The sequence below is a fragment of the Bolinopsis microptera genome, chromosome 6 (assembly GCF_026151205.1).
Source record: "Bolinopsis microptera isolate Bmic1 chromosome 6, MBARI_Bmic_1.0, whole genome shotgun sequence".
NCBI lineage: Eukaryota > Metazoa > Ctenophora > Tentaculata > Lobata > Bolinopsidae > Bolinopsis > Bolinopsis microptera.
The window spans coordinates 8,290,172-8,318,129 of record NC_087077.1 but is presented as its reverse complement, the minus strand read 5'-3'; the positions used below and the strand labels follow the sequence as shown (position 1 = coordinate 8,318,129).

Genomic DNA, 27,958 nt, shown 5'->3' with positions numbered 1-27,958 from the left:
TTATGAACATTATAGCCTGGGGTCCCCAGGAAAAGTCCCTCAGATGCTTCGTTCAATACGGTTAGCATCCGTAAATCTGCTGGTGTTGGTAACTTGGTAGATTGTATGATATTTGTCCCAACAAATGTTGTTTGGCACCCTGTACTCTGTAAAAGAGTATGAGGTTTACGGCTTAGAGATTTAAGGCTTTGTTGGTACAGTGAACGCTTGAAAGGACTTGATCAACGAGTTGATATAGGAAGATTCAAGTATCAATTTGCAAAACCTGTAGGCTTAGTTCTGAGATGCATGAAGTTTCATACTATTCACTCAAGGAATCTTGTGGCTTTGATTATTGTAATCGGAAGGTACCAAGTTTGAGTCCTGCTGAGCCCAGTGGCATAAATTTAAAAAGTGGCTAGGAATCCAGCCTGGAAAGAAAAAATGGCTATAATAAATTTTTAAAACGGCTATAAATTTTTCGGCCGCTCCGCGGCCGGATAACGATTTCATTTCACTTTGCTAGTTATATTACAGAGGTTTAGTTATTCATTAGTTATTCATAATTGCCAAAAAAGTGGGGGGAAAATTATCCTTTCCGGGTCTCAAACTCGCAATCTGCTAATGTAGAGCCGACGCTTTAACCAATTAGGCCACAATTTCATGTAATATAACGTAATATGGTAGTAGTAGACTACCAGAAGTACTACTACCGGTAGTATTAGATTCTTACAGATTCCTGGGAATCTTAAGAATAACCAGGAATATTTTCTGGCGCGTTTTATTGCGCGTTATTTGTCCCAGGAATCGACAAGAATCTAGCTATATCTCATATATGTTTAATGCGCTCGATTCGAACGTCTTAAGAATTAAGAACCCCTGAGAGCGACTGATTTTAATTGAATTTAAATATTAACTAATTTACAAAAATCAGTCGGTGGCTGTGGAAATATTGTGGCTAGGAATTAGATTTTTAGATTCCTCACTTTATGCCACTTGGCTGCTGAGGCCATCAATCCCAGGGAGTACTGTGAGCTAAGGATATCATTAGGTCTTTGTAAGCTGTTCCAGTCGACATCTATAAAATTGTGATGTGAAATAATTCATCATAACATTACCTTTATAACAAAACAATACTAGGCTGTTAATTTTGCCACTTTTTGTTTTTAAATCCATGATCAAACTTATACCTCATGTATAGCTGGTAGTAGTAGTAAATGAATACGCTCATATCTTCTGCCTTTGACCATGAATCAGAGAATGTATTGGGCTTGGATGCTGAACCTACAGTATCTGAATCTGTTGTTCAGAAGTTGAACTTTGATGAGGTATAGTTCACGAAGACTGACTAGCTTTCTCTTTTGATAAGCCCCTTTTAAAAGTATTTTGAAATTTGAAATTGGATTCACACTTAATAACGAGAAGGAAGCTTCTGTCAATGTTAGTTTATCATGTTGGTAAACATTTCAAATTTTCTGCAAATTATTATAATAGTTCTATCTTTCATCTGGTGCTAGCAAGTAGCAACAGGCAGCCATCAATAGCAATAATGTAACCAAATTATTATTTTTCAGGAGAGTATGAACGATGAGGTTCGTACCATGGCCACCGAAACTCACAGTATAGACTCCCATGAATTGGAAACTGACCCTGTTTTGGAGACCACTTCTATGTCCACAAACGGAAATGGAGAGTATCAAGTTGTGGGAAATGAGGAGGTAATTTGAAGTGTTATCAGGGTTAATTATGTTCAAGTTTTGATTCAATTCTTTTTTCAAGTGTATTGAGGTTAAGTTTATAACTGTGTGTCATATGTTCTCTAAATATTTGTTTGATTATTTCAACCCACCCTTAAAAATGCTTAGATCAAATTAAAAGACTATTTAGTATTTGCATGTAAAAGTTATGTCATGTAAAATTCATGTAAAATTCGATTTTTCGAATATTACATAATAATAATATTACACCAAAAAATCAACAATGTTTTTTCAGACATCTGGCACAGTTGAGTCTGGCAATATGGGGATTTTGTCAGATTTCAGTGACCAGGCCAGTACCTCATCTGTTTCAACCCCTATTGCTCCTGAAATACTTGTAAGTCCCTTGATCTGCAATTGCCTTGCAAGACGCAAGTCTTCCTCGAATTTCACCAGCTTGCTCAATTTAGTGTGCAGACTATATTATAATATTATAATGTAATCACTGTAGACATACTGTATACACAAGCACTGGAGAACATTTCCGGTGTGGTTACTAATTTTTGCTAATTGCAAGGTTATTGACACTAGCTCTCGTTTGTATATTGTTTCTGTATGGGATTATGGATCCATATTCGTTAAATGTATGTCCTTGGACCTTTAGAGTATAATTCACAGGACTGAATATAAGTTGCAAAACATGTTCCTGTTTCTGAAGAAAAATGTATAAATGATATGTTCAGGGGAGAATGGATGAGATACAGGCATGTATGATTTCTCTATCTGACATGGAGAAGAAATCCAGTGCTGCCACGACCAGCACTACTAAAAATGACATTTCAAACAGGTATACGAACATTTTCATAAAATATAAAAAAAGTGGCATTCCAAAAAAACCTTTTAGATAATTATTGATAAAATATATTATTATCAATCATAATATTATATTGAATCAAAATTAATAATCAATAATTTGTATAGATATAACTAATTGGTAAGCCTATTTTCTATTTCAGTGAGGATTTATCCATTATTTTGAAGAGAATTGTACTTTTGTGTGATTCAGCTGATAGGCGGTAAGTAATTAGTGCATTATTATTCTTCCTTTCTTGGTTGTATTATTGACAACTATTTCAAGAGATTACATCAACATTGATTTCATATAGTGTTTTTGCACATCTTTAGGAACCTTTATAAGACCTTAAAACTAATGAGCCTAGAATTTGAGATTAATAGGTCTAACGCAGATATTGACCTCTAGGCACCTTGAAGCACAATGTATGAACCAAGTATGTGCAGTATGGTGTATGCATGACCTTGGAACACGGCGGTGTGTATAATTGTGATAATATGAAAATTCGTCAAATTCTTTCTCTTGATTATTTTTGCAGATGATTCTTGTTTCATGTTATATCTTCAGCTTGGTTTTCGTCGACTTTCTGCATCTTCAATCATGAATAAATCTCAGATAGATTTGTGCACTTTTTTATGTAATTTGTTTGATTCAGGAGCATTTATTTTGAACACAGACGTGTTCATTGTTCATTCCTAGTTGCAGCATTAACCACAGGCATTTAACTGGAAAATAAAACCAAGTCATGCAAATAAAGTAATTATTATCAAACAAAATTAACAAAACATCAATATTCAATACCTTTATGCAGTATTTTGTGCATGATTGATTGAAAGCCCCTCGTAAGGGGATTGTCTCTAATGGACTAATTTATTTTTTACATCACAATCAGTTGAAAATAAAAACCCCAATGGGCACTCCTGAAAACATAACTAATAGAAAATATATCAAAACTAAATAGATAAGTGAGGTCAAATGTAATAAATCGTAACAAACTGCAATTAAACATAATATAATATGGTCTCAACATTTGTTGTGCACATATCTCGTATCTCATTAATATACTAAAATTATTGATACTAGTTTTCGAAAACTAAAGATCTCTTCTTAAAAAATACTTATAATTGTAGTCTCCAGTAAACATATTTTCCATTTCTATGACACATCATAAGAAAGGATAAGCTAGAGTGTTACTTTGAATATGATCAAGCATCCTTGGTATGCAAATTGTTCACAGAGTATTTCACATATTTCGTAATAGTAAGTAATAAGATCACAAAATCAAAACAATAAACATGATGATTGGTTGTTAGAATGTAAAATCAATCAGAAATATTAATTGAACTACAATTCTGTAAAGTTGATTAGTACAATTAGTAGAATAGCTTTATTGGACAAAGGAGTTAATTAATAAGCTTAATCAGTATATGTATTTAACAGTTTGCTGTCATCATAGCTTTAATATAACTGCTACCGTGCAAAATCTTTTCCTAATCAAAATTCTTAGCTACAGTATAAGAAATGAGTATGAGCAATAGTGTTCAAAATCTTAGTCAAAGTTTTTTATAAAAGTTTAACCTTCTAACCAGTTATGTGGGGGTTGTAAGGAGGAGGAGCAGACCCGTTTACAGGTTGTGGTTGAGGAGAAAAACCAGGTTGAGGTTGTGCTGCGTAGCCAGGTCGAGGAGAAGTAGGATAGCCATGTTGAGGTTGTGCTGGATAACCAGGTTGAGGTTGTGCAGGATAGCCATGTTGAGGTTGTGCAGGATATCCAGGCTGAGGTTGTGCAGGATATCCAGGCTGAGGTTGTGCTGGATAACCAGGTTGAGGTTGTGGTGGGTAACCAGGTTGAGGTTGTAGTGGGTATCTAGGTTGAGGTTGTGCTGGATAACCAGGTTGAGGTTGTGGTGGATAGCTGGGTTGTGGTGGGTAACCAGGGTTTGCGAACTGTGGCTGAGCTGGAGGTTGTTGAGATTGCTGTACGACGTTGATGTTCTGTATAATCGGTTGCGGGGCTGGTGCAGCAGCAGTTTGTTGAATTACCACATTAGTCTGATTTACATTAGCAGTAGTCCTTATTCTCCTCCTCCTCCTCCTGCAGCAGTAGTACCAGCAACCTACCAATATCAGCAAGGACGTTACTCCTCCTCCAATAGAGCCAGTTGCTGCGGATATACGAGAAGTAGAGCTACAGTATGCCTTCCCTGAGGTGCTACTGTAACTACAGGTGTAGTTGCCAGAGCAGTCGATACCGTCCCCTCCGTGATAGCTGTACGCACACGTCGGATAATCTGAAAATGATGAATCGTATAATCTCGACTCAAGTAAAATATCATTAATATTTGTCGAGAAGCGTTTGGATATAATATCTAATTGTCCCAAGTGGAATATATCATAATTATCTGTGGACAAGATCAGAGGTTTGCATTATGTTATATATTATATATAACTGAAAATAGAAAATTCTGATTAATGGAAAATAATTTTTGATACATCACAGTTTGCCTTACCCCCATTTACCATACTATTTTCCTTTCCCCAAACTGTACAATAAATTGGGGTTTACTACATAGATATATTCAAATAAGCAAAAAGATTCTTACTAGTCCAAGCAGTGCTGCAAATATTGATTGAATTGTTACAATAAACGTACGTCCCGCTGAAGGAACCTTCTCCCTCGCACTTTTGATCATAACAATCCCAAGTCAAAGTCTGTACCGTTCCAACCAATGTAAATGTCAGGAGAATCGATGGAAATATCATGGGCATCTTTAAATCACTAGTATTAGAGTATTAGGATATTATGAATATATTTATTATATAATACAGGGTGGGCCAAAAGTCAGTGGGCATACGTTGGCCTTAATAGCTCCGCCGTGCTTTATATTTGAGAGCTGTTGCTTTGCAGATGACATACTGTACTTACTGGTTTGAGGATTCCGTCGTCAAAATTTGAAAATTCGAATATTTTAGACCACACCCATTCAATATTAAAACACTTATATTGTTTTCTCTGAACATGCTGAATGCCTAATTTTTTTCAGAGACGGCAGATTATAAAATGTTGCATATGATCTGAAAAAATGAGGCAAAACGAATTAGAAATGACGAAGTTATCAAGTATTTTCTTTATCTCGTTAACAAAATTGACTGGGTGATTATGTGACACCGTGACACGACACCTTAATTGGGCACTCTTAACAATTCCCATAATGTTTAACGGGGTGGTTAACGGGGTCACCTAATCACGTGATTAGGTAAACCAATCACCTGATCACACGTAATGAATAAACTCGTTATGCTTCATATCTCGGTCATCTGAGAAGCTACAGTTCTAATTTTTTCAGGACTTAAACGTGATTCGAATGGCCAAACACAATTCAATAAAATGCTCAATCCCACTATCCAAACTATCAAATAAATGCAAAAATGAACCTTCTTTTGAAAAAAATGAACTCGAATATTTTTCGATTTGACAAATTCCTCGAACCAGTAGTGGTAGTAAGTCATACCAGAAAGAATTATTTCAATTGGGCACTCAGTAACTGAGCTATTAAGGCCAACGTATGCCCACTGACTTTTGGCCCACCCTGTATAATGTATATTGTATATAATACTTGTTTCAAGTTTAAAATTGAAAGATCACTCAAAGGTTTTGCGAAAACAGTGGAACAAGAGAGATTACTAAAAATGTTGTATTCATATTTATAAGAGGATCAAGAAAATTAAATCCTTAGTTGCCAACAAATAATCCAACATGGATGATTTCGAATTCAACACTTTCAATTCGAAAGTAAATTAGGGGTTTTACAGTCCTATGGACTAACTGGTTTTTTGTTTTGGAATTTTATGCAATTCATCTTTTTGTACTTTACAACCCCGTACAAATGCTGCAAATCCTTAATCAGTAATTATTAAGTTATAATCTCTTTTTAAAGATCACGATATTACATATTTTGATAATTGAAAGTTTTTGTTATCTTTAATCTTTTAATGTAACTATATTATCTAAATATAAATTGATAAAAAGTATAATTAATAAAATATGTTCAATAAAGTGTGTTTATAATTATGATTTATGGTACATTGTTATTTATCATATCTATATTTTAGACTGTAACTTTATTAGTTCAATGGAATAAACCTAGCATGGCGCATGCCTTGGTTGCAGTATCGCTTCACTTATAGGGCCCGATGTAATTGCTAATTGCTATGACCAGTTTACTGGTCAACTGGTGTTTCGGTGTCCCTAATTTTGTTTACACTCGGTCACTTGTCAAGGCATGTAAGGTCATTCGGCGAAATTTTCTTTGAAATGATATACAGGGTGGGCCAAAAGTCAGTGTGCAAACGTTGGCCTTAATAGCTCAGTCACTGAGTGCCCAATTGAAATACTTCCTTCTGGTATGACTTAGTACCACCACTGGTTCGAGGAATTTGTCAACTCGAAAAATATTCGCGTTCATTTTTTTCAAATGGAGGTTCATTTTCACATTTTTTTGATAGTTTGGATAATCGGATCAAGCTAAATGTTATTGAATTGTGTTTGGCCATTCGAATTACGTTTGCCCTGAAAGAATGAGAGTTCTAGCTTCTCAGATGACCGAGATATGAAGCATAACAAGCTTGTTCATTACGTGTGATCAGGTGATTGGTTTACCTAATCACGTGATAAGATTACCCCGTTAACTACCCCGTTAAACATTATGGGAATTGTTAAGGGTGCCCAATTAAGGTGTCGTGTCACGGTGTCACATAATCACCCAGTCAATTTGTTAACGAGATACACAAAATGCTTGTTAACTTCGTCATTTCTAATCCGTTTTGCCTCATTTTTTCAGATCATATGCAACATTTGATAATCTACCGTCTCTAAAAAAATTAGGCGTTCAGGATTTTCAGAGAAAACAATATAGGTGTTTTAATATTGAATGGGCGTGGTCTAAAATATTCGAATTTTCAAATTTTGACGACGGAATCCTCGAACCAGTAAGTACAGTATGCCATCTGCAAAGCAACAGCTCTCAAATATAAAACTCAGCGGAGGTATAAGACCCAACGTTTGCACACTGACTTTTGGCCCACCCTGTATTTGTGTAACAATTTGAAAGTTTATTGATTAAAATAATAATAATACATGAACTGTAATGCCATTTTGTATATACATTCAATCTTGTTCACATCCTCCCATGGTAATGAGAGCCGTTCAATAACTTTTGTTATTCGCGTTATTTGCAATGTTTATTTAAATAGAGTACCCAGATCAAACTTAAATTTAATTCACAGTTGAACAAATTCTCTTTCGGGTTGGATAATGATTACAAATGTAACTCATGGGTGCCAGCAAACAAATTGGAAAATTCAATTTAAAGGAAATGAGTCACTCGAAATCCTAGTTTAAATTAAGTACATTCGTAACTCTTTATATATTATCGTTGTCGGGAGAATTTGGTTAAGCTATTGTTCAAACTGCTGTAATATTAAAGAAATGATATCACGATTACCGCACTCATCATACGGAGATATCGGAAATTATTATCACGGTACTCGTTGAATAATTTCTGATATCTCATTCTTATTTGTGCGATAATCGCACATTATCATATACGCTGTCAGAAAAACCACAATCACGAAGTAGCAGGACCACAAAATAGTAAGTAAAACTATTATTGTTTGAAAGACACAGTGGAATGTTCTAAAGACACTGAGGAATGTTCTAATGAGATGGTATGCTGTTCCGAGGAAGAATCTTATAGTTATATCTCGGGATAAAATAGCGAATGAAAACTATTTCTCCTCTGTTATACTTACATACCTTACTATTGATAACCTATCCATCTACTCAGTTACCACATCTCCGTTTACTTTCCTGCAATCAACAATCTGGGTTACAGTCACGTGACAGGTGTGGCTGCTCGACCTTAGTTGAACTTTCTCTCTCTCTCTCTCTCTCTCTCTCTCTCTCTCTCTCTCTCTCTCTCTCTCTCTCTCTCTCTCTCTCTCTCTCTCTCTCTCTCTCTCTCTCTCTCTCTCTCTCTCTCTCTCTCTCTCTCTTGGTAACCCACCGACCGACGTTCCACACACGGTTGCCAGTTGCCACGAACAATTGTCGTAAATCACTAGATGAACGGTTAAAGAACAATCCTTAACCTCTTAACGCACGGTTAACGCACATCAAATGAACCAACTTTCAATGTTGCTGTGTAATGAAAAATTCAAGATACAAATTTCAACGGCTAATTAAGTAATTAAACAATTAGCCGTATATTACTGTATTATATAATACGGCAATGACATCATTCGAAATTACTATCGGTGGATATTTTCACAAAATTATATGGTAATAGAATAAAAAGAAAACTTGTGTTACCGTAGTCAGCACGAATAATTTGATCAACTCTTTAAGCTAATTAAATGCTTAGTTAACGTTTGGAAAGGTACTGCAAACCATGAACATATTTAACGCTGCAAATGGTTATGTTCTCAACCAAAAAATCAGCCTTGTAACTGATGGATTTTAATGGATTTCATTAATTGTGATGTTTCAGAATTTAATTCCATGTATTTCACACAAAAAAACGTTTGAGATAAAATTTGTAGCGAACTTATTAAACATAATAAATTTCTGTGGTTTGGATTTTTATTTGTAGATTATATTTTTATATTTTTCAAGCCTTTTATGTCTGAAAATTTACACCATTTAATTTTAAATATTATTTTAATCACCATGCACATAGCACATTGCATATTACACAATTACTGATATTACCAATACAAATCCATTTCGAAAAATGAATCCATTTTTTCACATGAATGATAGAATTATTTAACATTCAAAGCAATCATTGTTATTTTAACTGAATAAAAATTTGTACAAAATGCCCCACTTTATCATACCTAAAATTAATTACCCCAGCAGAGGAGTTGATAATATGTCATGATATGATTGAAAGAGTCTCAGCTCAGTTTAAAAAGTTTCATTACTCAGTATAATTTGGGTTGTAAGGAGGAGGGGCAGAGGCGTCTCCAGGTTGTGATGAATATCTAAGTTGAGGTTGTGCTGGGTAACTGAGTGGTGGATAGCTGGGTTGAGGTGGGTAACCAGGTTGAGGTTGTGCTGGATAACCAGTTTGAGGTTGTGCTGGATAACCAGGTTGAGGTTGTGCTGGATAACCAGTTTGAGGTTGTGCTGGGTAACCAGGTTGAGGTTGTGCTGGATAACCAGGTTGAGGTTGTGGTGGATAGCTGGGTTGAGGTTGTGCTGGGTAACCAGGTTGAGGTTGTGGTGGGTAACCAGGGTTTGCGAACTGTGGCTGAGCTGGAGGTTGTTGAGATTGCTGTACGACGTTGATGTTCTGTATAATCGGTTGCGGGGCTGGTGCAGCAGCAGTTTGTTGAATTACCACATTAGTCTGATTTACATTAGCAATTTCCCTTCTCCTCGACCTTCTCCTGCAGCAGTAGTAGCAGCAACCTACCAATATCAGGAAAGACACCACACCTCCTATAGAGCCACTCACTGTAACCGTTGTAACAGAAGTCGAGCTACAGTATGCCTTCCCAGAGGTGCTATTGTAACTACAGGTGTAGTTGCCATTGCAGTCGATACCGTCCCCTCCGTAATAGCTGTACGCGCACGTCGGATAATCTGAAAATGATGAATCGTATAATCCCGACTCAAGTAAAATATCATTAATATTTGTCGAGAAGCGTTTGGATATATCTAATTGTCCCAAGTGGAATATATCATTATTATCTGTGGACAAGAGGTTTGCATTATGTTATATATTATATATAACAGAAAATAGAAAATTCTGATTAATGGAAAATAATTTTTGATACATCACAGTTTGCCGTACCCCAATTTACCATACTATTTTCCCTTCCCCAATTTGTACGATAAATTGGGGTTTACTGTAGATATATTTAAATTAGTAAAAAGATTCTTACTAGACCAAGCAGTTCTGCAAATATTGTTTGAATTGTCACAATCAATGTACGTCCCGCTGAAGGAACCTTCTCCCTCGCACTTTTGATCATAACAATCCCAAGTCGAAGTCCGTACCGTTCCAACCAATGTAAGTGTCAGGAGAATAGATGGAAATATCATGAGCATCTTTAAATCACTAGTATCTTAGTATTAGGATATTCGAACAACCTAAAGATCGCTCTAAGGTTTTACGACAACAACGGAACAAAGAGATGGCTGAAAATAATGTATATATAACAGGCTTTCTCGTCTTACCAGGCCATGGTAATAAGAGCTGATGAATACAGTTGGAGATTGCAGTCACGTGACGGTTAAAGAGTGGAGGCTGGTCGACCTCAATTGAACGTTACGTAATCTGAACGATCTATTAGGTGATAATTGGTGACAAGATTTATCAATTTTGGCACCTCAGTAATCCACTGACCAACGGTGTACACAAGGTAAGCACACATCAAATGAACATGTAGTTTGATGTTGCGAAAGGAAAAGTTCAAGGCACGAGGTACGGATACTTAGTAACGAAGTTACTGTTATATTATGATGAGGGAGCATGGCAACGAAATTACGTAACATAACTAAGAGTCCTAAAGGTGGATATTTTAACAGAATTATATGTTATAGAATATATGAACAAACTTTCGTAACCATGGTCACTATGAGCCGACCTTATCACGTAAATGTGGCACTGTGGCACACATGTGCGTGTCGCAAGTGTCGCATGTTACATATATGATAGTGCCACTTGTTGATGCCACATGTTGATGCCACGGCTGTGGAAGGTGCATCGAGTGTCACGTGATTTGTGTTTCTGATATGTGATTGGCTGTTGTTTCTGATAGTGTTGGGATGGTGGAAGGTGAAGGTTGTTTCTTAGAAAGTCTGTAGGAATGAATTTATGAGGGAGGTACTTATTGGTACTACTAAATGGTGTAAAGTTAAAGTGCTGAAAATTGTGGAAAATGCTTTGTGAAATTAGTGTGAGTTTAGCTGGAGCCGTCCGGGAATAAAACATGAGATATTAGTATTAACCCGAATACTTTTTAATAAAGTTATTCGTAATTAAACAAGTCAACCTTGCATTGCAACCAATGGATTACAAATTACAATTGACTGCATCAATTATGATATTTTAGAATTTAATTCCATATATTTCGTAACTTTTCAAAAAATATATGCAAAATATACTCATGTCCGCTACTAGACTATATTTTCCATTAAACATTTAAACTGACAGGGAGCGATAGTTAAGCAATTTGCGTGGCCATTTCAGCCCCGCACAAAAACAGGAACTAAATTATTTGTGTGACGGCATAAGAGTCATGGATCGGGAAAAACTTTCGAAAAGTGAATCACATTTTTCACATGAATGATAGAATTATTTAACATTCATAGCAATCATTATTATTTTAACTGAATAAAAACTTGTACAAAATGCCCCACTTTATCATACCTAAGATTAATTACCCCAGCAGGGGAGTAAGTGTATTATGATATGATCGAAAGAGTCTCAGTTTAGTTTTAAAAGTTTCATTACTCAGTATAGTTTGGGTTGTAAGGAGGAGGGGCAGATGCGTCTCCAGGTTGTGGTTGAGGGGCAAAACCAGGTTGTGCTGGATATCCAGGCTGAGGTTGTGCTGGATATCCAGGTTGAGGTTGTGCTGGATATCCAGGTTGAGGTTGTGCTGGATATCCAGGTTGAGGTTGTGCAGGATATCCAGGCTGAGGTTGTGCAGGATAACCAGGTTGAGGTTGTGCTGGGTATCCAGGCTGAGGTTGTGCAGGATAACCAGGTTGAGGTTGTGCTGGATAACCAGGGTTTGCAAAGCCCTGCTGCTGAGGAAAGTAAGGTTGAGGTGGAGGTTGAGGTTGCTGTACGACGTTAATGTTCTGAATAACAGTGGGTTGTGGGGCTGGTGCAGCAGTGGTCTGCTGCACTATAACTGTCTGCTGCTGGTTGCCAGCTGCACGTCTCCGTCTTTTACAGCAATAGCAACAGCAGCAGAACAATATTAGGAAGAAAACCAGTGTAGATACCCCTCCCCCGATGTAGCCACCAGTAGAATTACAGTATGCATCTCCAGTAACGCTATCAGAGCTGCAGTAGTAACTTCCATAACAATCACAACCGTAACCTCCATAACTGTTATAATTACATGTCGGGTAGCCTGAAAAATTTGTTGGATTAACTTTGCATTACAAAAACACACATTCAAATTCATCGAGTTGATTCTTTTAGAGATTTAGAGATTTAGAGATTTAGAGATTTGGAGATTTGGAGATTTGGAGATCTGGCCCGTTCACACCGTGCTTCTTAATATTTCTATGCAAATATTCCCTCGGATTAAATATTAATAGATCTAACCATTAGAGCTGAAGCCACAGATGTCTATTTCTTGGTCACAAGCTATGTAGGTATCGTTATAGAAACCTTCTCCTTTACATTTTTGATCATAACAATCCCAAACAGTTGTTTGTACCACGCTTATCAGAATCAGAATCAGGAGGGCACTGTGGGTCATCCTTATCATCCTTCTTATCCTGTATCGATTAAGATTGTGAGTCACACGAAGTTGAGTAACAGTTTACCTGAGAACTACCCATTGTCAGATGTTTTGATAAACTTTATTTGATAATAGCAATAAGAAATCAGGCAAAAATACAATCAGTGCCTTTCATTAAATTCGAAAAAAAATTCTGCTTCAAAACTTGAAACAAAACAAACTAATGAAACTGCCGTTAAAAGGATATGGTATTCTAGCCAAAGCATAACACAATCACGAGTTCTATCTAAAGAGAACAGTATTTCGTCAACTGTCGAGAAACTCTACCTTCTGTTATCTTTATACAAAGGTTACATATCCTGTTGCCAAGCAGTCGCTTCTTACGACTCTTATCTTGAAATTTGATAGTTGATACACCTATGACGCAAGTGACTTATCAAGCATACAACTTTTGGCTTTTGAAATTATTTAAAAGTTGGGTGTTATCTCTTTTATCAGCAAGTGAAGGTTGTTAAGCAGCACTTAGTGATTGTTGTAAATGTGCTCTGGGTCTGATGATGTGTGAAATCTCTTGTTTGTACATTGAACATTAAATTTAACGTTTCCAGTTTGGCGGTTTATTGTCTCTTGCCATATAATTTCTTAAAACCTTCAATTCACCATTTCGCCATCAATTTTAGCAATTTATATGGCAAACATGGCGATTATCTTATCTTATTTGTACAATCATATTGTGTTTAGTTACTAATCCTCCCCTAATTTCAGTTGCCAAGATGTTCTGTACGCCTCTTTACGTGGTCTGTCATCGTATATTGACTCTGCTACTGATTCCACCTTGTTATCTAATCAAATCCAAACCGAGATTAGACATTGGTTAACTTCTATTATTCGGTAAGTCACCTCTTGGTATTTAGCTTTTTAACTTAAAGTTATTTAACCTTTTTTTTCTAATATCCATAACTTCCCTTTTCAACAACGTACTGTGCAGTGGTAATTCAGATCCAATATCGTATCATTATCATCTAACGCACCTTCAAAAGGTCTACTTTATAAATCATATCAGTTGATCAAGATAATATCCAGGTTACCCGATTATACACCCAACATTTTCGAATCTCCTGTGGAAGCTGTTATCAGCCTCACTGAAAGTCTCCTATTTTCTAACTTCCCCACCATGGCTGAGGATGGACTCTTTGCTTTGTACGCCAAGTAAGTGAGCTACTCTGGAGTGTGTTGCCACCTTGTTATCTCAATACTGCTAGGTTGCTAAGGTTGCAGTGCATCACCATAGTTATTGTATCAGTTTATAAACTTGGAAAAGTTCGACTTGTACTTTTAGTGGTTGCGTTTTGAAAGAGTGGTTGTGTTATTTAAAAAGTTCTTGCTAAGTTCTTACTGACCGAGTCTGAACATGGTTAATTGGACAGTCTCAACAAACAGACTGTGACTGACATTTTACTGACAGACTGTGACCGACAGTTTACTGACAGATAACAGCCAATATGACAGCAATACAGACCGTCAGAATGCTAGAAGGTAAAAACTTCCTAATAGTTCCTATCCTGTTTTCTTTATATTAATTAAAGTTTATACCTATTTTGTGTAAATTGATAGTAAACAGCAATATATTAACATGCTTCATGATCTTAAATTCACAGCTGTTTTATATTCACAAACAACAGTACCGTTCGCAGGTATCCAGTCATATACATGAGCCCAGACGATGTTGAAATATACTCCAGACAGATACTATCTCGATTCTATCTCCCTAAATCAGTGATAAGCGTGGTCCCTTATAGTCTCTCCTCTCCTAACTCCAGGACACTTGATATCAAAGCGTTTGAGCGAATTATATCGGATGATATATCTTGTGGCAAATTACCTTTGTTAGCTATTACCACTGTTGGTGAGTTATCAAATTTCTTCAATCGTTGCTTTCACACGTTACTCTCCTTCAGTCAAGCTATGGTCTTTATCATTTCTTAAAGTTCTTACTATAAATAGTATAATTAATAGTATGTAAGTCGCATTGTTGTGATATAAATAGTATAGCATACATCTCGATGGCAGGAAACGATTTTATGTGAATGCAGTGATATTCATAAATACATACAGGACACGGCAAATAATTAATCATATTGCACGAATACTGCAAGATTTGTTCCACGAATTGTTTGCCCCAACCTTGCATAGTGCAATCGTATATTGTTATCAGTTATTATGCTACTCTGGGGAAGTTTTCCACTCCACCGTTTTCGTCCTTATCGTCCTTTCCTGAAAAGTCTGATATAGCCGTTTTACAGATACGTTGTTACGCCAGATCTCTATGAGACCGCCTCTGACTACAAATAAGTCACATAATGGCAATTCTTTATTTTATACATTAGATCATGTACGGCGCGGAGACATTCTTGTGAAAACTATGTCGATGTGCTTGCTTACTAATTTTACGTATAACACGCGCGCACGCATGTTTACACTGCGCGAGACGTGTCTTTGCTCGATTAGGTGAGCCTATCTAGCTAATAAGAAACTCCCGGAATAGCTCTAATTGTACTGCAATGTACTGTGTAACCCAGTATAGACCAATCAGTCTGATGTCAATAGGAATATTGGTCTACCTTTTGTTAATTAGTCTCGTGTAGTTGAGCGCGATCATTGCACTACATTGCACTTTTAGACTCACATCTTTAACCCACAATTTCGACTCCACGTCTCGGTGCTGTGACCTGTGCCTGGAACTCCCTAACACTTCAATTTATTCATTATATAACATTATTATAATGATACATGGCTCTTCCAACAGGGACGAAGGTAACAGGACATATCGACAATATCCCAGCAATCAAATACATGTGTGACAAACACGGCATTTGGCTACACGCCAAAGGGTAAGCTTACCAACAACTTCTGTGTTTTTTAGGAATTTGGTTGACACGTTCTAAGACTTGTGGTCCTATTGATAGAGCTTATATTTGCGATAATTCACGTCAGCAACTTTGTCCCTGGAACTGAGATCAAAGTAAACAAAGATGTTTCTTGATAAGCGAACATGTTATTTATTTTCCATTAACAACCAATATAGAATTGCCGTTGACTTCTTGAAGTTCCAAACATTTAACTTTAAAACAGGTTAATTGATTGGTTGCGCTTGCAGGTCCTGCAGCCCTCTGCTATCACTGGACACACCCCCGGCTACGGTTAAGGTATTTGAAGAATGTGATAGTGTTTCAGTGTCATGTGACACGCTGCTCTGTGACACTTTCATCCAGACGAGTGTCCTTTTCATCAACTCTGAGAGCGACCACGTGACCAATACGCCAAAGTTGGAAGTTGAACTTCCGTTGTGGGTCCTCCTCCAACACCAGGGTAATTTTTTTTTTAAGAGTTTCATTTCGTTATTTACCTACGTGAAATGTTTTTTTCTTTCTTAGAAGACCAATTCCATGAAATATACATAATGTATAGATTTTAATTAACTTCTATTCACCCAAATCTTATTCTTCAAGGCAGCTCGAAGATAATTAGCCAAATACAAAACTCGTACAATCTTGCCGTGCAACTGTACAATGAACTGAAGAGCATTGAGAGCATCCAACTTCTGGTAAGAAAATCGATCACTTGTGACTACTTTTAACCATTCTATTTGACTCAAGATAAGAGTCAATAGATAATAAAATAAAGTAAATAACTATCCTTAGAGTTGGGCAGTGAGAAGAGACCTGCTGTGATTGTAGACTAATTTAAAGAACGGACACCATCATCCAATTAAAAATCGTTGATAATACGTAATATTTCTGTACAAACTCTAAAAACCTCCTGTTAATTCCAGGAATATCCTCTGACGGGGCACGTGCTTTGTTTCCGGTACTACAGTTTACTGGAAAACATTCCAGACCTTGCTGAGCAGGATCCGATGAACAACCTCATGTCTAAACTAACTCTTATGGTACGTAACTCATCAAAGAAATAAGATTGTTTCATTTTTGTGAAGCATATTTTAAAGACCTCTTTTGGCAAACTACCGAGATTTCTGGGATTTTTAGCTAAACCAACCTTAAATCAACCTAATACTAATAATGGAATGATATTTTTTACCTTCACTTCAGCTCACCACTTGTTCATGATTATGAACATTTTATCGTTATCAAAGTCATCATATGAAAAATGTTCTGAGAATTTCTCCTTCAGGAACCAGTAGTCTTGCTTTAAATTTGCTTAAATCAATACTAAAAACTAACTCCTCAGATGTACGAAACACTAGAACAGCAGTTTGGATCTGACAAGTTACAGCTGATTGAACTGTCTGGTGAACTAAATGTTATCAGACTGGCACCTCTGGACAAATCCTCTCTGACCCTGGACGACATGCCTCTACTACTTTCCACAATCCGAGAAGAGGTCACCAAGTATGAGACCTCTCTGGGTCTGAGGGAGACGCTTAACCTGCAGATTCAGAGTAGAGACAACTTCCTTCTTGTTATCGACCCATTGCATCCTAGTGTTGGAGCTTTCCAGTGAGTTTTAAACGAGTTTTATTGACTCGTTCAGTACTGGATGAATCAGACCTGAAGCTCACTACCCACATCCATATTATGTTACTTTTATATCTAATCTTCAAAAATCAATTTATTCAACTTACTATGTCTGGGCATGGAAAAATTCAACACCGACAGTATTACAACACTGAATCTGTGCAGGTATTTGCCGAAATATCTCCAAGATGAGGAAGCCTGCAATACATTGGAGGGTGGAGAGGAGTTGAACGAGATAAACGAGAAATTATGTCAGTATTTGGGGGACAGGTGGCCGGTCATTGCTACTCGACAAGTCGCCAAATTCACCGTTATTTCTATTCCTCTGGTGAGTAGTCACTAGTTTTCGTTCCTCTTCGTAATAAAGAAGTTCAAATAATATTATAAATATATAGCTATAGTGCATTTAACAACAAATTACTTGGAGTGGGAAAGAAATTATAGAGATTTTGGCACAATTCTCCCTGAAAAATTGGAGCGTCACAATCCACTGAACCTGCATCATTTTAAGTATTATCTCAGGTATCAGAAACGATCGATGTCCGTGCATTGCTCGATGACATTGTTAGAACGGCACCTAAGTTTGAAAACAACAGCAAATACCTCGCCAGAATGTCTGAAATTATCATGAGGTATTCTTTTTGTTAAAAACTTTTCTTTACTGGTCCGTCCTCCTCTAAATTACACAATTTTCACAATGGCCGACGTATTGTTTAAATTGATACATGTATACACTATACACTGTGATCTGTATAGTGTATACACTCTATGTATACAATTTTTTTGTTCCTGCAGATTAAACTGATAATATTGACTAACTTAAATTCTGTTATATAATATAAATTCTGTGCCACAGAGGAATAGACCTAGCGAACGAGGAGCTGCAATTAGAGTCAGAGCAGCAGTTTTACGAAAAAGGAATTATTCGAAATATTCCTATTTTTGGTCCAGTCTTCAACTGGATGTCCCCAATTGAGGACAAGATAATTGTCGGTAGATCCTTCTCGTTACATTCAGGTAAAGCTCAATCACATGATCACGTGACATTTCAAATGTATATTTATCTCCTGATCCACTATACTACTATTCCATATGTTTTAAAGTTTTAACTGTATCTGTTATTTCATTAACTTTTGATTTTAACATTTGCCGACTCCCGTTATAAACAAAATTATTGTGGAATTGGGCTATTTGATTAAAACTTATAGTTTTTTTTTGCATTAACGATGTGATATTTAAGGAGAAGTGGAGGCAACAGATACAGTCTTCTCTGTGGCCGGAACTCCAGCTAGATCAAGAACTACCAGCACTTCTTCATATGTCCATGGTTAGTTCGTTATAAGCTGTTAGTTCAGTGTTCACTAAGTTTCTGTGTTTTGATAGTTTGAAACAATCATGGCCCAAATCATACGTTTTTGGTTTAATTATCATAGACACGTTGCCGATAGCAAAATTCAAAACATTTACCAATTTTCAGATCCACAAGTATGATCAAAATTTAAAGCCACAGATGAGTTTTAAAATTGATCAAAATTAATCTCTCTCTCTGCCGCAACACGTTCATCTCTTCCGTTGATGATAGATCCCTACTGGATGATGGATCCTTTACTGAGCTGCTACTTTGTTGAATAGTTTATTTATAGTTTATGTTATGGTTATGTATTTTCTAATTAAAGACTGTTGGTATTTGCTTGATAAAATGTAATAATTATAAGTAAGATTATGGATTTTGTAAATGTATGTATTGTTTTAGATCGTAGTATTTTGAGAATATTTATTAGTATGAAATAAGTGTAATAAACTCTTTACAACACAAAGATAACTAATTATTGATATGAATGCTGAAAAGTGGAAGTTATACAAATTGACAGAATATTGTGTTTTTTGACTGCCGTGAATTATTTGAAATATTATTGCTTTTTGAGTTAGATTTCGTTTTTGATTAAGTATTTTTCCATCCGATTCCTTTTTGTCGCGAAGCAGCAAAAGGGAGGAAGTGATGGTTATGAATGGTGAGAAGAAAGTATTTGGGAGAATGGAATTAACAGCTCTATATTTACCGTCTGTCAGTCTCACTTAACTTTGTACCCCAAGTCGTGCCGCCTGAAATCATAGTCATTCCACGAGATATTGGTCGATAGATTGCGGACAATACAGTGATAGTATTAATATAATTAAACATTTTGGCTAGATTTTAAAATGAACCGGCATTTGATAACTGCAAACACTAACCAATATTGTCATCTAATTAAGAGAAAGCATCATGCTAATTGCTATTGTCAATGGTCGATACGTATGGCAAATAGGTACAATCAACGTATTAACCGGGTTTTGTTCACAATTACATAAATTAATTGGATCAATATTAATTAAAGGATAGAGTTTATTCATGATACAAGCACATAATACATAATATGCATAGATATTGATCGTGCCGCCGTCCGCCACGCCTTGATAAATAGTAGTTTAATACAAGTCACACGATTTAAACAGATACTGGGTCGGGCAAGGTTTAATACTGTGTACTAGTTTTAACGTTTATTGCAATCGTACGATCTTTTTAGTGAGTCTAATTCTGGCGCTTGGCCCACTTACCAAAGTTTTAAATGGTCGCTGTATTAGATATTAAATGGAAAGTTAGTGGCTGTCCCTGGAAACTCGCTCGTTATTTTGTAGGTTTGTAGCTAGGTTATTTCGAATGATATTCTAAGGGGTTGTGTAGAAGTGTGCTCAACCGGAACTCTGTAGTGTCGCAGGCTTTCAGAAAGTTTATATTGTCGTTGAAATGGTGTATTAGCTTTTTAAATAATTTGAGCTTAAATTTTCAAAAAGAGACAAATGTGAGAGAAAATAGTTAAGCCCGAGAAAGGGTGACAGTTTTGTCCGGGATCTGGTTGATCCATGGGACTCAGGTCTCAGCAGTAGTTGCAAACAAGAAACGTGCTCATGGTCGACATTCATTTACATATTGTTCGTCCTTTATATTTTGTGTTTTGACTATAGTTTTGCAATGGGGTTTGCACATCAGCCATAGACATTAGACACTGTATTTGTATTGTGTAAGTATGTATAGTTTCTAAAATTGAGAATAAAAGGCGATAAAAATGCTGATTTAGGGACAAATTATATGTTTTTGTAGGGGCAGGTAGTTAAGTTTTCTGAAACTCGATACATGGTATGATTGAAAACAAATATGAGCCCATTTCTTGACCACCCATGATTCTGACTGTGCAGATTGAGTAGAAATTCAAATATAGCTGCGAAGTGCGAAAGTCTGAGATCGCCGCATCATGAATGGATCCAGCATGATAATATTACCTTAGTATCGCTATGATACTATTAAAAGCTTTTCTGGATTTATATTTGTTGGTGAGGGTCAAGGGATTGTTCACGTACGTATTACTTTTTTACCATTTTAGAACCTCCCTCAGCTCCGATCTTCCTAATTAATGATTAAGCAACTTTACGCCCCTAGGACTAGGAGTAGAAACTATGAACTACTAGCCACTGGATGTTCTACTTTTGACTTGATATATAATGTATGTATGTATAATATATAATAATATGTGAACAGTCCCTAATCCCTAATAATGGTTATACATGTCTTTGCGCATTTCATTAAATATTTAGTTTGATTGCTTAATGCTTGTTGAGTTCGAATATTAAAACCACAGATTGAGCAGATATTCTAGTGGTTTCAGGAGTTCAACTTAATTAATTTGCCGATTGTCTTTGTGTCTGAAATTACAGTTGCACCGGAAACTAGCTTGTATTGTTGAATATGAACAGCTATCAGAATCACTACTAATTTGTCGTTTCATTTCTATATCTTGTCGTTAACTTTAAGATTGTATCACGTCGTGACCCCCATTGTCGTTTCACTAAGTCATAAGTAGCGTTTCTACGATACAGGGGGAGCCGCGCACTCGTGCGCGGCGGGTCAACCGACGTATGACAACTTTAAGACAGTGACAGTCAAATGTCATGATGGTGATAATATCATTGACCAGCACTACTATCAATTGATAGTTCTAGTTTATCGCATATGCGGCAGTACTATCAATTCAAATAACAATTACCAACACAGTTCATGACTGTATGCAATGATTAATTGTACATACTTAGGGGTCGTTCACATATTAATATCACGTAATCAGCTGAGGGGGGTTTTTCGAATGATTACGCTAGTGTAATTTTGACACAATAGCTATGGGTAAAACTGATTACGGAGGGGGGGGGGGGGGCCGGGAGAAAAAATTTTCAAAAAAAATGATTACATAATCAGTAATATATGAGCTCGACCCCTTATAATGCAGTGTACATGCAAATTATACCTAATTACTAAACAGAAACTGTACGAACCGGAACAATATTTCACACGAGAGGGCTCTGGTTAGAGCTTACCTAGCTGGGTTAGAGCTTACCTAGCTGGGGACCTCAAGCTATTATGTTCATAAACATAAAGATTAGGCGGAATGACAGGCTGAGCGCCGCCCAGTAAGTTAGAGCAAAACAACGTTGACAGATGATCATAGTATGATAAGCTCTTAGCTCTTCTGAATTTCTTAAAGTAGCGCGCTACTTTAAGAAAGTCGGCCGTCGCGTCGCGGAGGCCGTGGCAAGTGCTAATTGCTAATACATACGTTGACCATTGTTAATGATCTGGCCCGGCGCGCGCTACTTCGTAGCACTTGCCATCGGGAAGAAAGCGGCGCGCGCTACTTCGAAGAAATTTAGACGAGTAACATCCGTCAAATACATATGCATAATATAAGTTGCACGCGCCAGGTTAGTCCATTAACATGAACAATTATTATTTGACGGATGTTACTCGTCTACATTTCTTCGAAGTAGCGCGCGCGCCGCTTTCTTTTCGAAATATTATGATGGCAAGTCTAGTAGCGCGCGCCGGGCCAGACCATTAACAATGGTTAAATTATTATAAACAAGAACAACAAAGTTTGAGCAAAAAATTGAAGCTAAGCCAACGAATAGTTTCGTGGCACGATCTAAAATTAATATTTATAAGGGCAATTAAACCATATAATACCATTATAGAAGTTTTATATAGGGTTATTGTTATATTATGTGTATATTGTTTTTATAATACCATTATTGATTATTAATTCAAAATCGATTATTGGTAACTGCATAACATAATATAAATTTCATTAATATAATTTTGTTCAATGAGCTTGTAGGTTTACAACCTACCAGGACGCGCGCCGACTTGGACTCGTCCTAATATATAGAACAGATATTATACGAGTATCATATCACCCGTCACCCGTTAACAATGAGCTTGCTTGGGGCCGGGCTTGATAGTTTGCGCGGCGCGTCGAAGCGGTGAAATTCTCCAAATAAATTACAATCAATTGAAGATATGGCGGAAATAGGTCGAGCGCCGCTCAGTAAATGTAATATTTATAGTCTATTGTTGATATTACAAATTGCTGGTACAACCAGAACCTTTTCGAGTTTCGCGCTTGCAATAGCGCGCGTTACGTAATACGCGAAATCCCGACAATAGCATTGCAGGTTTATAACCTACCAGGACGCGCGCCGAGTTGGACTCGTCGACGATTTGGAACAAATATTTTACGAGTATCACCCGTTAACAATAGCATTAATAGCGTTATTTAGTTTTCTCTATCTTGACGGATGTTACTCGTCTAAATTTCAATTCGAAGTAGCGCGCGCCGGGCCAGACCATTAACAATGGTCAAGCTATATCCAAAGCCCTTGCCCGCCTGCCTCCCGGATTGTGAAACAAGCGCGCCCGCAGCGGCGCGAAAGCACATGGTTTGGCGAATTATTTAGTAACTGAGTAGCTACAGCATACAGTTTTGTAGCTCAATCATTTATCGTGATTGCATCATTATTATTATCGCTATTAGAAGTTCACGCATTATTGTGCTAAACCATAAGCAGATATTTCTGTTATACCACGTAAAAAATAATGTTTGTTCATGGTTCAAAATTGTAAATTTATTTTATTTACAGTACAATCGGAAGAGTGTTTTGAAAAGTTCCCTTCAGACTAAAAATTGTTTGATAATTATAAATTCAGCCTTACTCATTTACTGTGGCTTATAAACATTTGCTGATAAACGCTTAATAGTTGATAGTTCAACCCTCAATTCCTCTCTTAATAATTTAGACCACAGACAGAAATAAAATTGTTATTAGATGAGAACAGCACCAACACAGTGAGATGCACAAGTTGCTCTATACAGCTAGAGCCCTTTTGCTTGCAGTAGCGCGTCACGCAGTACGCGTAGAATCAAGGCTAGGTGAAATGCACAAGCTTTAGGCTTGTTAACACCGAGCCATATCTCGGAGAATATATTACATACATTACATTTCCATGGTGCTGGCACTGTACATCGATGTTTGAGAATTGAGGTGAGGTAAAATACAATTTTTTAAAGTAAAAAAAGCTTTATGGGAACTTGAATCTCTCACTATCGTTGAACTCTTCCATGATCGCGACAAGTTGTGGTTCTACTATTGATGGCCCGATTACAGTTGATATGTTGTGAGTGGTGTAACGTTATCATTTGACCCTGCCAAATGTTTTTGCGCCCTAAAGCTTTTTGGCACCATTGAATCTTCGTACATAGTTTATATCATGGTGCATTTAACTGCCAAATCGGATAAGTTTTCGTAGGAAGACGTAAAATTTGAGAAAAAATAGCGCCCCCCTCAGGAGGTCTCCAAATCGTATCTTTATTCGAAATTTCTTGAGAAATGGCCTAAGCAAGAATCAAACATAACCGACTGTTGATCATCGAGAAGAGTGCTTTAGAAGAGCTTTGAGGTGCAGTGGCGTAACGTTGCATGCCCCCCGTAACGTGCAGTTTTGCTAGTTCCTCATTTAATTTTTTCAAAATTGTCCCACATCAAATGACGATTTTGCGCCCCTCTAAGATGGCGCCCTCCACACAGCGGGGTCAGCGGGTCCTTCGTTACGCCACTGTTGAGGTGATGTGTATGCTACCCGTGCATTAACCGTGTATTAAACTTCCATTTCTTTCAACTGTGTGTTAACCGTGCGTTAGCCGTGCCTTATCCATGCGTTAACCGTGCCTTATCCGTGCGTTAACCATGCCTTATCCGTGCATTCCTTAACTGTGTCTTAAATAACCATTGTGCGTTAAGTGTGCTTTAATCGTGCCTTAACCGTACGTTATGTGACCATCGACAGATTACCGAATTGCCGCCCATTAAACACAATTGAATCTCTTTTAACCCCTTATCATTCTCCTTTATGTAGTTTCAAACCATCTTAATCGATTTGTCAGTCCATATATTATGATATTTTGAGGTGCTGTGCCTTTGGGACCCCTGGCTCACTACACTTTTTCTGGCCCAGAGGTTGATCTCTTGGAGATAGTAGCCAGGATAGTTACGGGCACAAAGAAGCATTACTAGCAATTGTGTCCTTTACACAATTTGAACATTTTCGTGGCTAACTCATTGAACAACATCTGACTTAATATGCATTTAGTATTAAACAATTCAGTGAGTTATCTTTTCATGTAAGCGTACGCTGTACATTGTAGTTAGTAAATGCAAACCAAACTTCTTCGATCAGCCGCGCGCTAAGCCAGTGTTGCAAGGTAAAAATTGTGTATATTTTGTACATTTTTCAGTGTAAATTATTTTGTTAACTAATCACTTGAACGACGTATCACAAATTATTTTATTATAATAAAACCATTTCTGTGAAATGGTTATTTTGACTTTAAATAATTGAACTAAATATGAATTGATTGTGGGTATAAAATAAAATTTGTTTTACTTTAAAAAAAAAGTGTTTTACTAGCCTAATCTTTAAAAAATCTTTTAAAAATGGGGTTACTGAAATAAAACAGTGTTAGGTGATTTATCACTGGGTCAGACTACTAAAATAGTGAGCAATTTGTTTACCAAAGATAATTCTAATTTTATTTTACTTCTTTTATTTATTCTAACAAGGTTTTCACTTTTTATTTCACATTATCATGTAAATATATATTTTTAAATCAGTCATTAGAACTGCCGGCACCGTTCTGTGAATTTGTTAATTTTCATTTCATTCAGTATGATATTGGTGCAAGAGTTTAATTTCTGTATTTATTATGTGCACATTCATAACAGAACGAAATGTCTCGAATATGCTTGCTATTGCTAGTTATCAATTACTCATCTTTGAGACAAGAGCTCAGTACCCATGCAGAAGGAAATCAGTACACCCTCATCCTTGTAATAATCGGATTGCAGTAATTATTTACTGCACATTATTTACCATGCCCAGTTTACCTCAAACCTGGTTAACTGCAGCCATTTCTTTCCTTAAATGAAGGCTTAACATATATATTATTATTTTTATGCAAAATTTACCTCAAACCTTAATTTACTGCAGCTATTTATTTTCTTGCAAATTTTGCGGTAAATTTTAAAGGATTAAAACGAAATTTAATATTAGAATTTGGATTGATAGATGTTGTTGCTGGATATTACCATACTGATCATATTTTACACCTGGTATTCATGCTAATCTCACTGATTTTATAGGGATTATGGCTGAAGATGAAGGAGTAGGGGCAAAACAATTCGTTAGGAGGGGAGCCGTCAAACGAGGGAAAGTTCACGAAGTCAGAGACCACAAGTTTCAGGCACGGTTCTTAAACCAGCCCACTTATTGTGCTCATTGCAAAGATTTTATCTGGTAAGTAGAGCTGGACTATTTCAATAAACATGTTACATTTCCTTCAGAAGAATGATCAGTACATTGCAGTATTTAGTGTCAATTCACAAAATGATAAGATATTGGTTGCATCTCACCATCTTATCACTATATCTCAAAAATATAATTGATAACAACTCTTAATTTGCAGGGGAGTGTTTGGAAAGCAGGGCTATCAATGTACAAGTGAGTTACCTGCAGTGCAAGCAGTTGTAATATAGATCCATAATAATGTAATACGCTTTCTGTATTTGCCTTTAAATAATGCGTATACACATGGTGAGCTAGCAGTAACTGACCTGTCCTTGTTTGGATATTGGTGACGTAAGCACAAAAACCTTCATAGATTATATCTGACCTAGTAGACTTAACTACATAAAATTACATTTTTGATTCCGCTTTTAAAGAACTTGCCTGAATCCACCTATATTCTCTGTTACCATGGTTACATTATTCTTGCTGAGGTATGTGATGGTGCTACCCGTAGAAGGGCAAATTGTTGTATTTATAAACGCTTGAAAGGCCCAAAACTGTACAATCTCTTGTAAATTTCATCCAAGTTATCATGTATTTGTGTATATACCTGAAAAAATGTCATTTAAACTATATAATGAAGTGCATACTTGAGTCATGTAAGTAAAGGTAATGTCATTTAAACTATATAATGAAGTGCATACTTGAGTCATGTAAGTAAAGGTAATGTCATTTAAACTATATAATGAAGTGCATACTTGAGTCATAAAAGTAAAGGTAATTGTCCTATCTGTGAGTTTTGTGTTAGTCAATATCCGGAAGTAATGAAACTGATTTAATGGGTCCCAGAGGTAAAATTGAGCTATTGTCAGGAGTACGGAAGCCAAACAATTCCCTTACTTTCAATATTCATGTTAGGTAGCCCCCGCTTAGAATAACAAAGAGACTTTATTACATTCCATGTATGTAATATAATCAGTATCATGATAGTAGTCGATAACTAATATTTCATAATTTAATGATGATTTCACCTCCTAGTCCCACTGGGACTAGGAGGTGAAATCATCATTGGGACTGTCCCAGGCTGTATATATTGGGACTGTCCCAGGCTGTATATATTGGGACTGTCCCAGGCTGTATATATTGGGACTGTCCCAGGCTGTATATATTGGGACTGTCCCAGGCTGTATATATTGGGACTGTCCCAGGCTGTATATATTGGGACTGTCCCAGGCTGTATATATTGGGACTGTCCCAGGCTGTATATATTGGGACTGTCCCAGGCTGTATATATTGAGACTGTCCCAGGCTGTATATATTGGGACTGTCCCAGGCTGTATATATTGGGACTGTCCCAGGCTGTATATATTGAGACTGTCCCAGGCTGTATATATTGGGACTGTCCCAGGCTGTATATGATATTGTAACAACACCTTGCTTGGTGATGAAGATGTGACCGTGATTAAATTCGTTTCCGCCGAATTAACATTTCAATAGAGTAATATCATAACCGTAATTTGCATTACGTAGCTTTGAATCGTGCAGTGTTAAATTCACATTGGACAGATTCACATGGGATAAACTAACGATCTAAGTGTATTGTTTATCTATTAAAAGTGTTAAACTCTTACACAAACATTGACCCTCACTTCGTACAGACTGTCATGAGTCTTGGAATAACAATATTCTACTCAATTTG

The 27,958-nt window shown here is 36.7% G+C and overlaps 3 protein-coding genes across 9 annotated transcripts in view; 2 read left to right on the top strand and 1 right to left on the bottom strand.

Moving 5' to 3' along the window:
- LOC134816912 (mucin-2-like) overlaps nt 1–27,958 on the bottom strand; it is a 765,431-nt gene that overhangs the window by 543,587 nt on the left and 193,886 nt on the right. The gene's annotated exons all lie outside the window — the stretch shown is intronic.
- LOC134816917 (pyridoxal-dependent decarboxylase domain-containing protein 1-like) lies at nt 1,179–20,381 on the top strand. 4 transcript variants are annotated; one of them, XM_063825962.1, is made up of 19 exons: nt 1,179–1,307; nt 1,554–1,697; nt 1,972–2,073; nt 2,420–2,523; nt 2,693–2,752; nt 2,938–3,006; nt 13,786–13,911; nt 14,104–14,229; nt 14,715–14,926; nt 15,827–15,911; nt 16,178–16,389; nt 16,530–16,624; nt 16,853–16,969; nt 17,269–17,537; nt 17,721–17,883; nt 18,078–18,187; nt 18,412–18,572; nt 18,796–18,882; nt 19,033–19,482. In XM_063825962.1, exons 1-19 carry the CDS (start codon nt 1,197–1,199, stop codon nt 19,044–19,046), a joined length of 2,367 nt encoding a protein of 788 aa, XP_063682032.1. In that variant the 5' UTR covers nt 1,179–1,196; the 3' UTR covers nt 19,047–19,482. The 4 variants fall into 4 exon arrangements, with proteins under 4 accessions (XP_063682032.1, XP_063682034.1, XP_063682033.1 ...); XM_063825961.1 differs by having other exon boundaries at nt 1,185–1,307; nt 14,703–14,926; XM_063825964.1 differs by lacking the exon at nt 2,938–3,006 and having other exon boundaries at nt 19,033–20,381.
- Nucleotides 26,111–27,958, top strand: part of LOC134816919 (calcium-dependent protein kinase C-like) — a 53,978-nt gene continuing 52,130 nt past the window's right edge. For 2 of the 4 annotated variants that reach the window (XM_063825967.1, XM_063825965.1), the window contains exons 1-2: nt 26,114–26,268; nt 26,438–26,472. In XM_063825967.1, the coding sequence (XP_063682037.1) occupies nt 26,120–26,268; nt 26,438–26,472 (184 nt within the window). In that variant the 5' untranslated portion in view covers nt 26,114–26,119. Of the gene's footprint in view, nt 26,269–26,437; nt 26,473–27,958 lie in introns of all 4 variants that reach the window. The other 2 variants (XM_063825968.1, XM_063825966.1) reach the window with 2 other exon arrangements.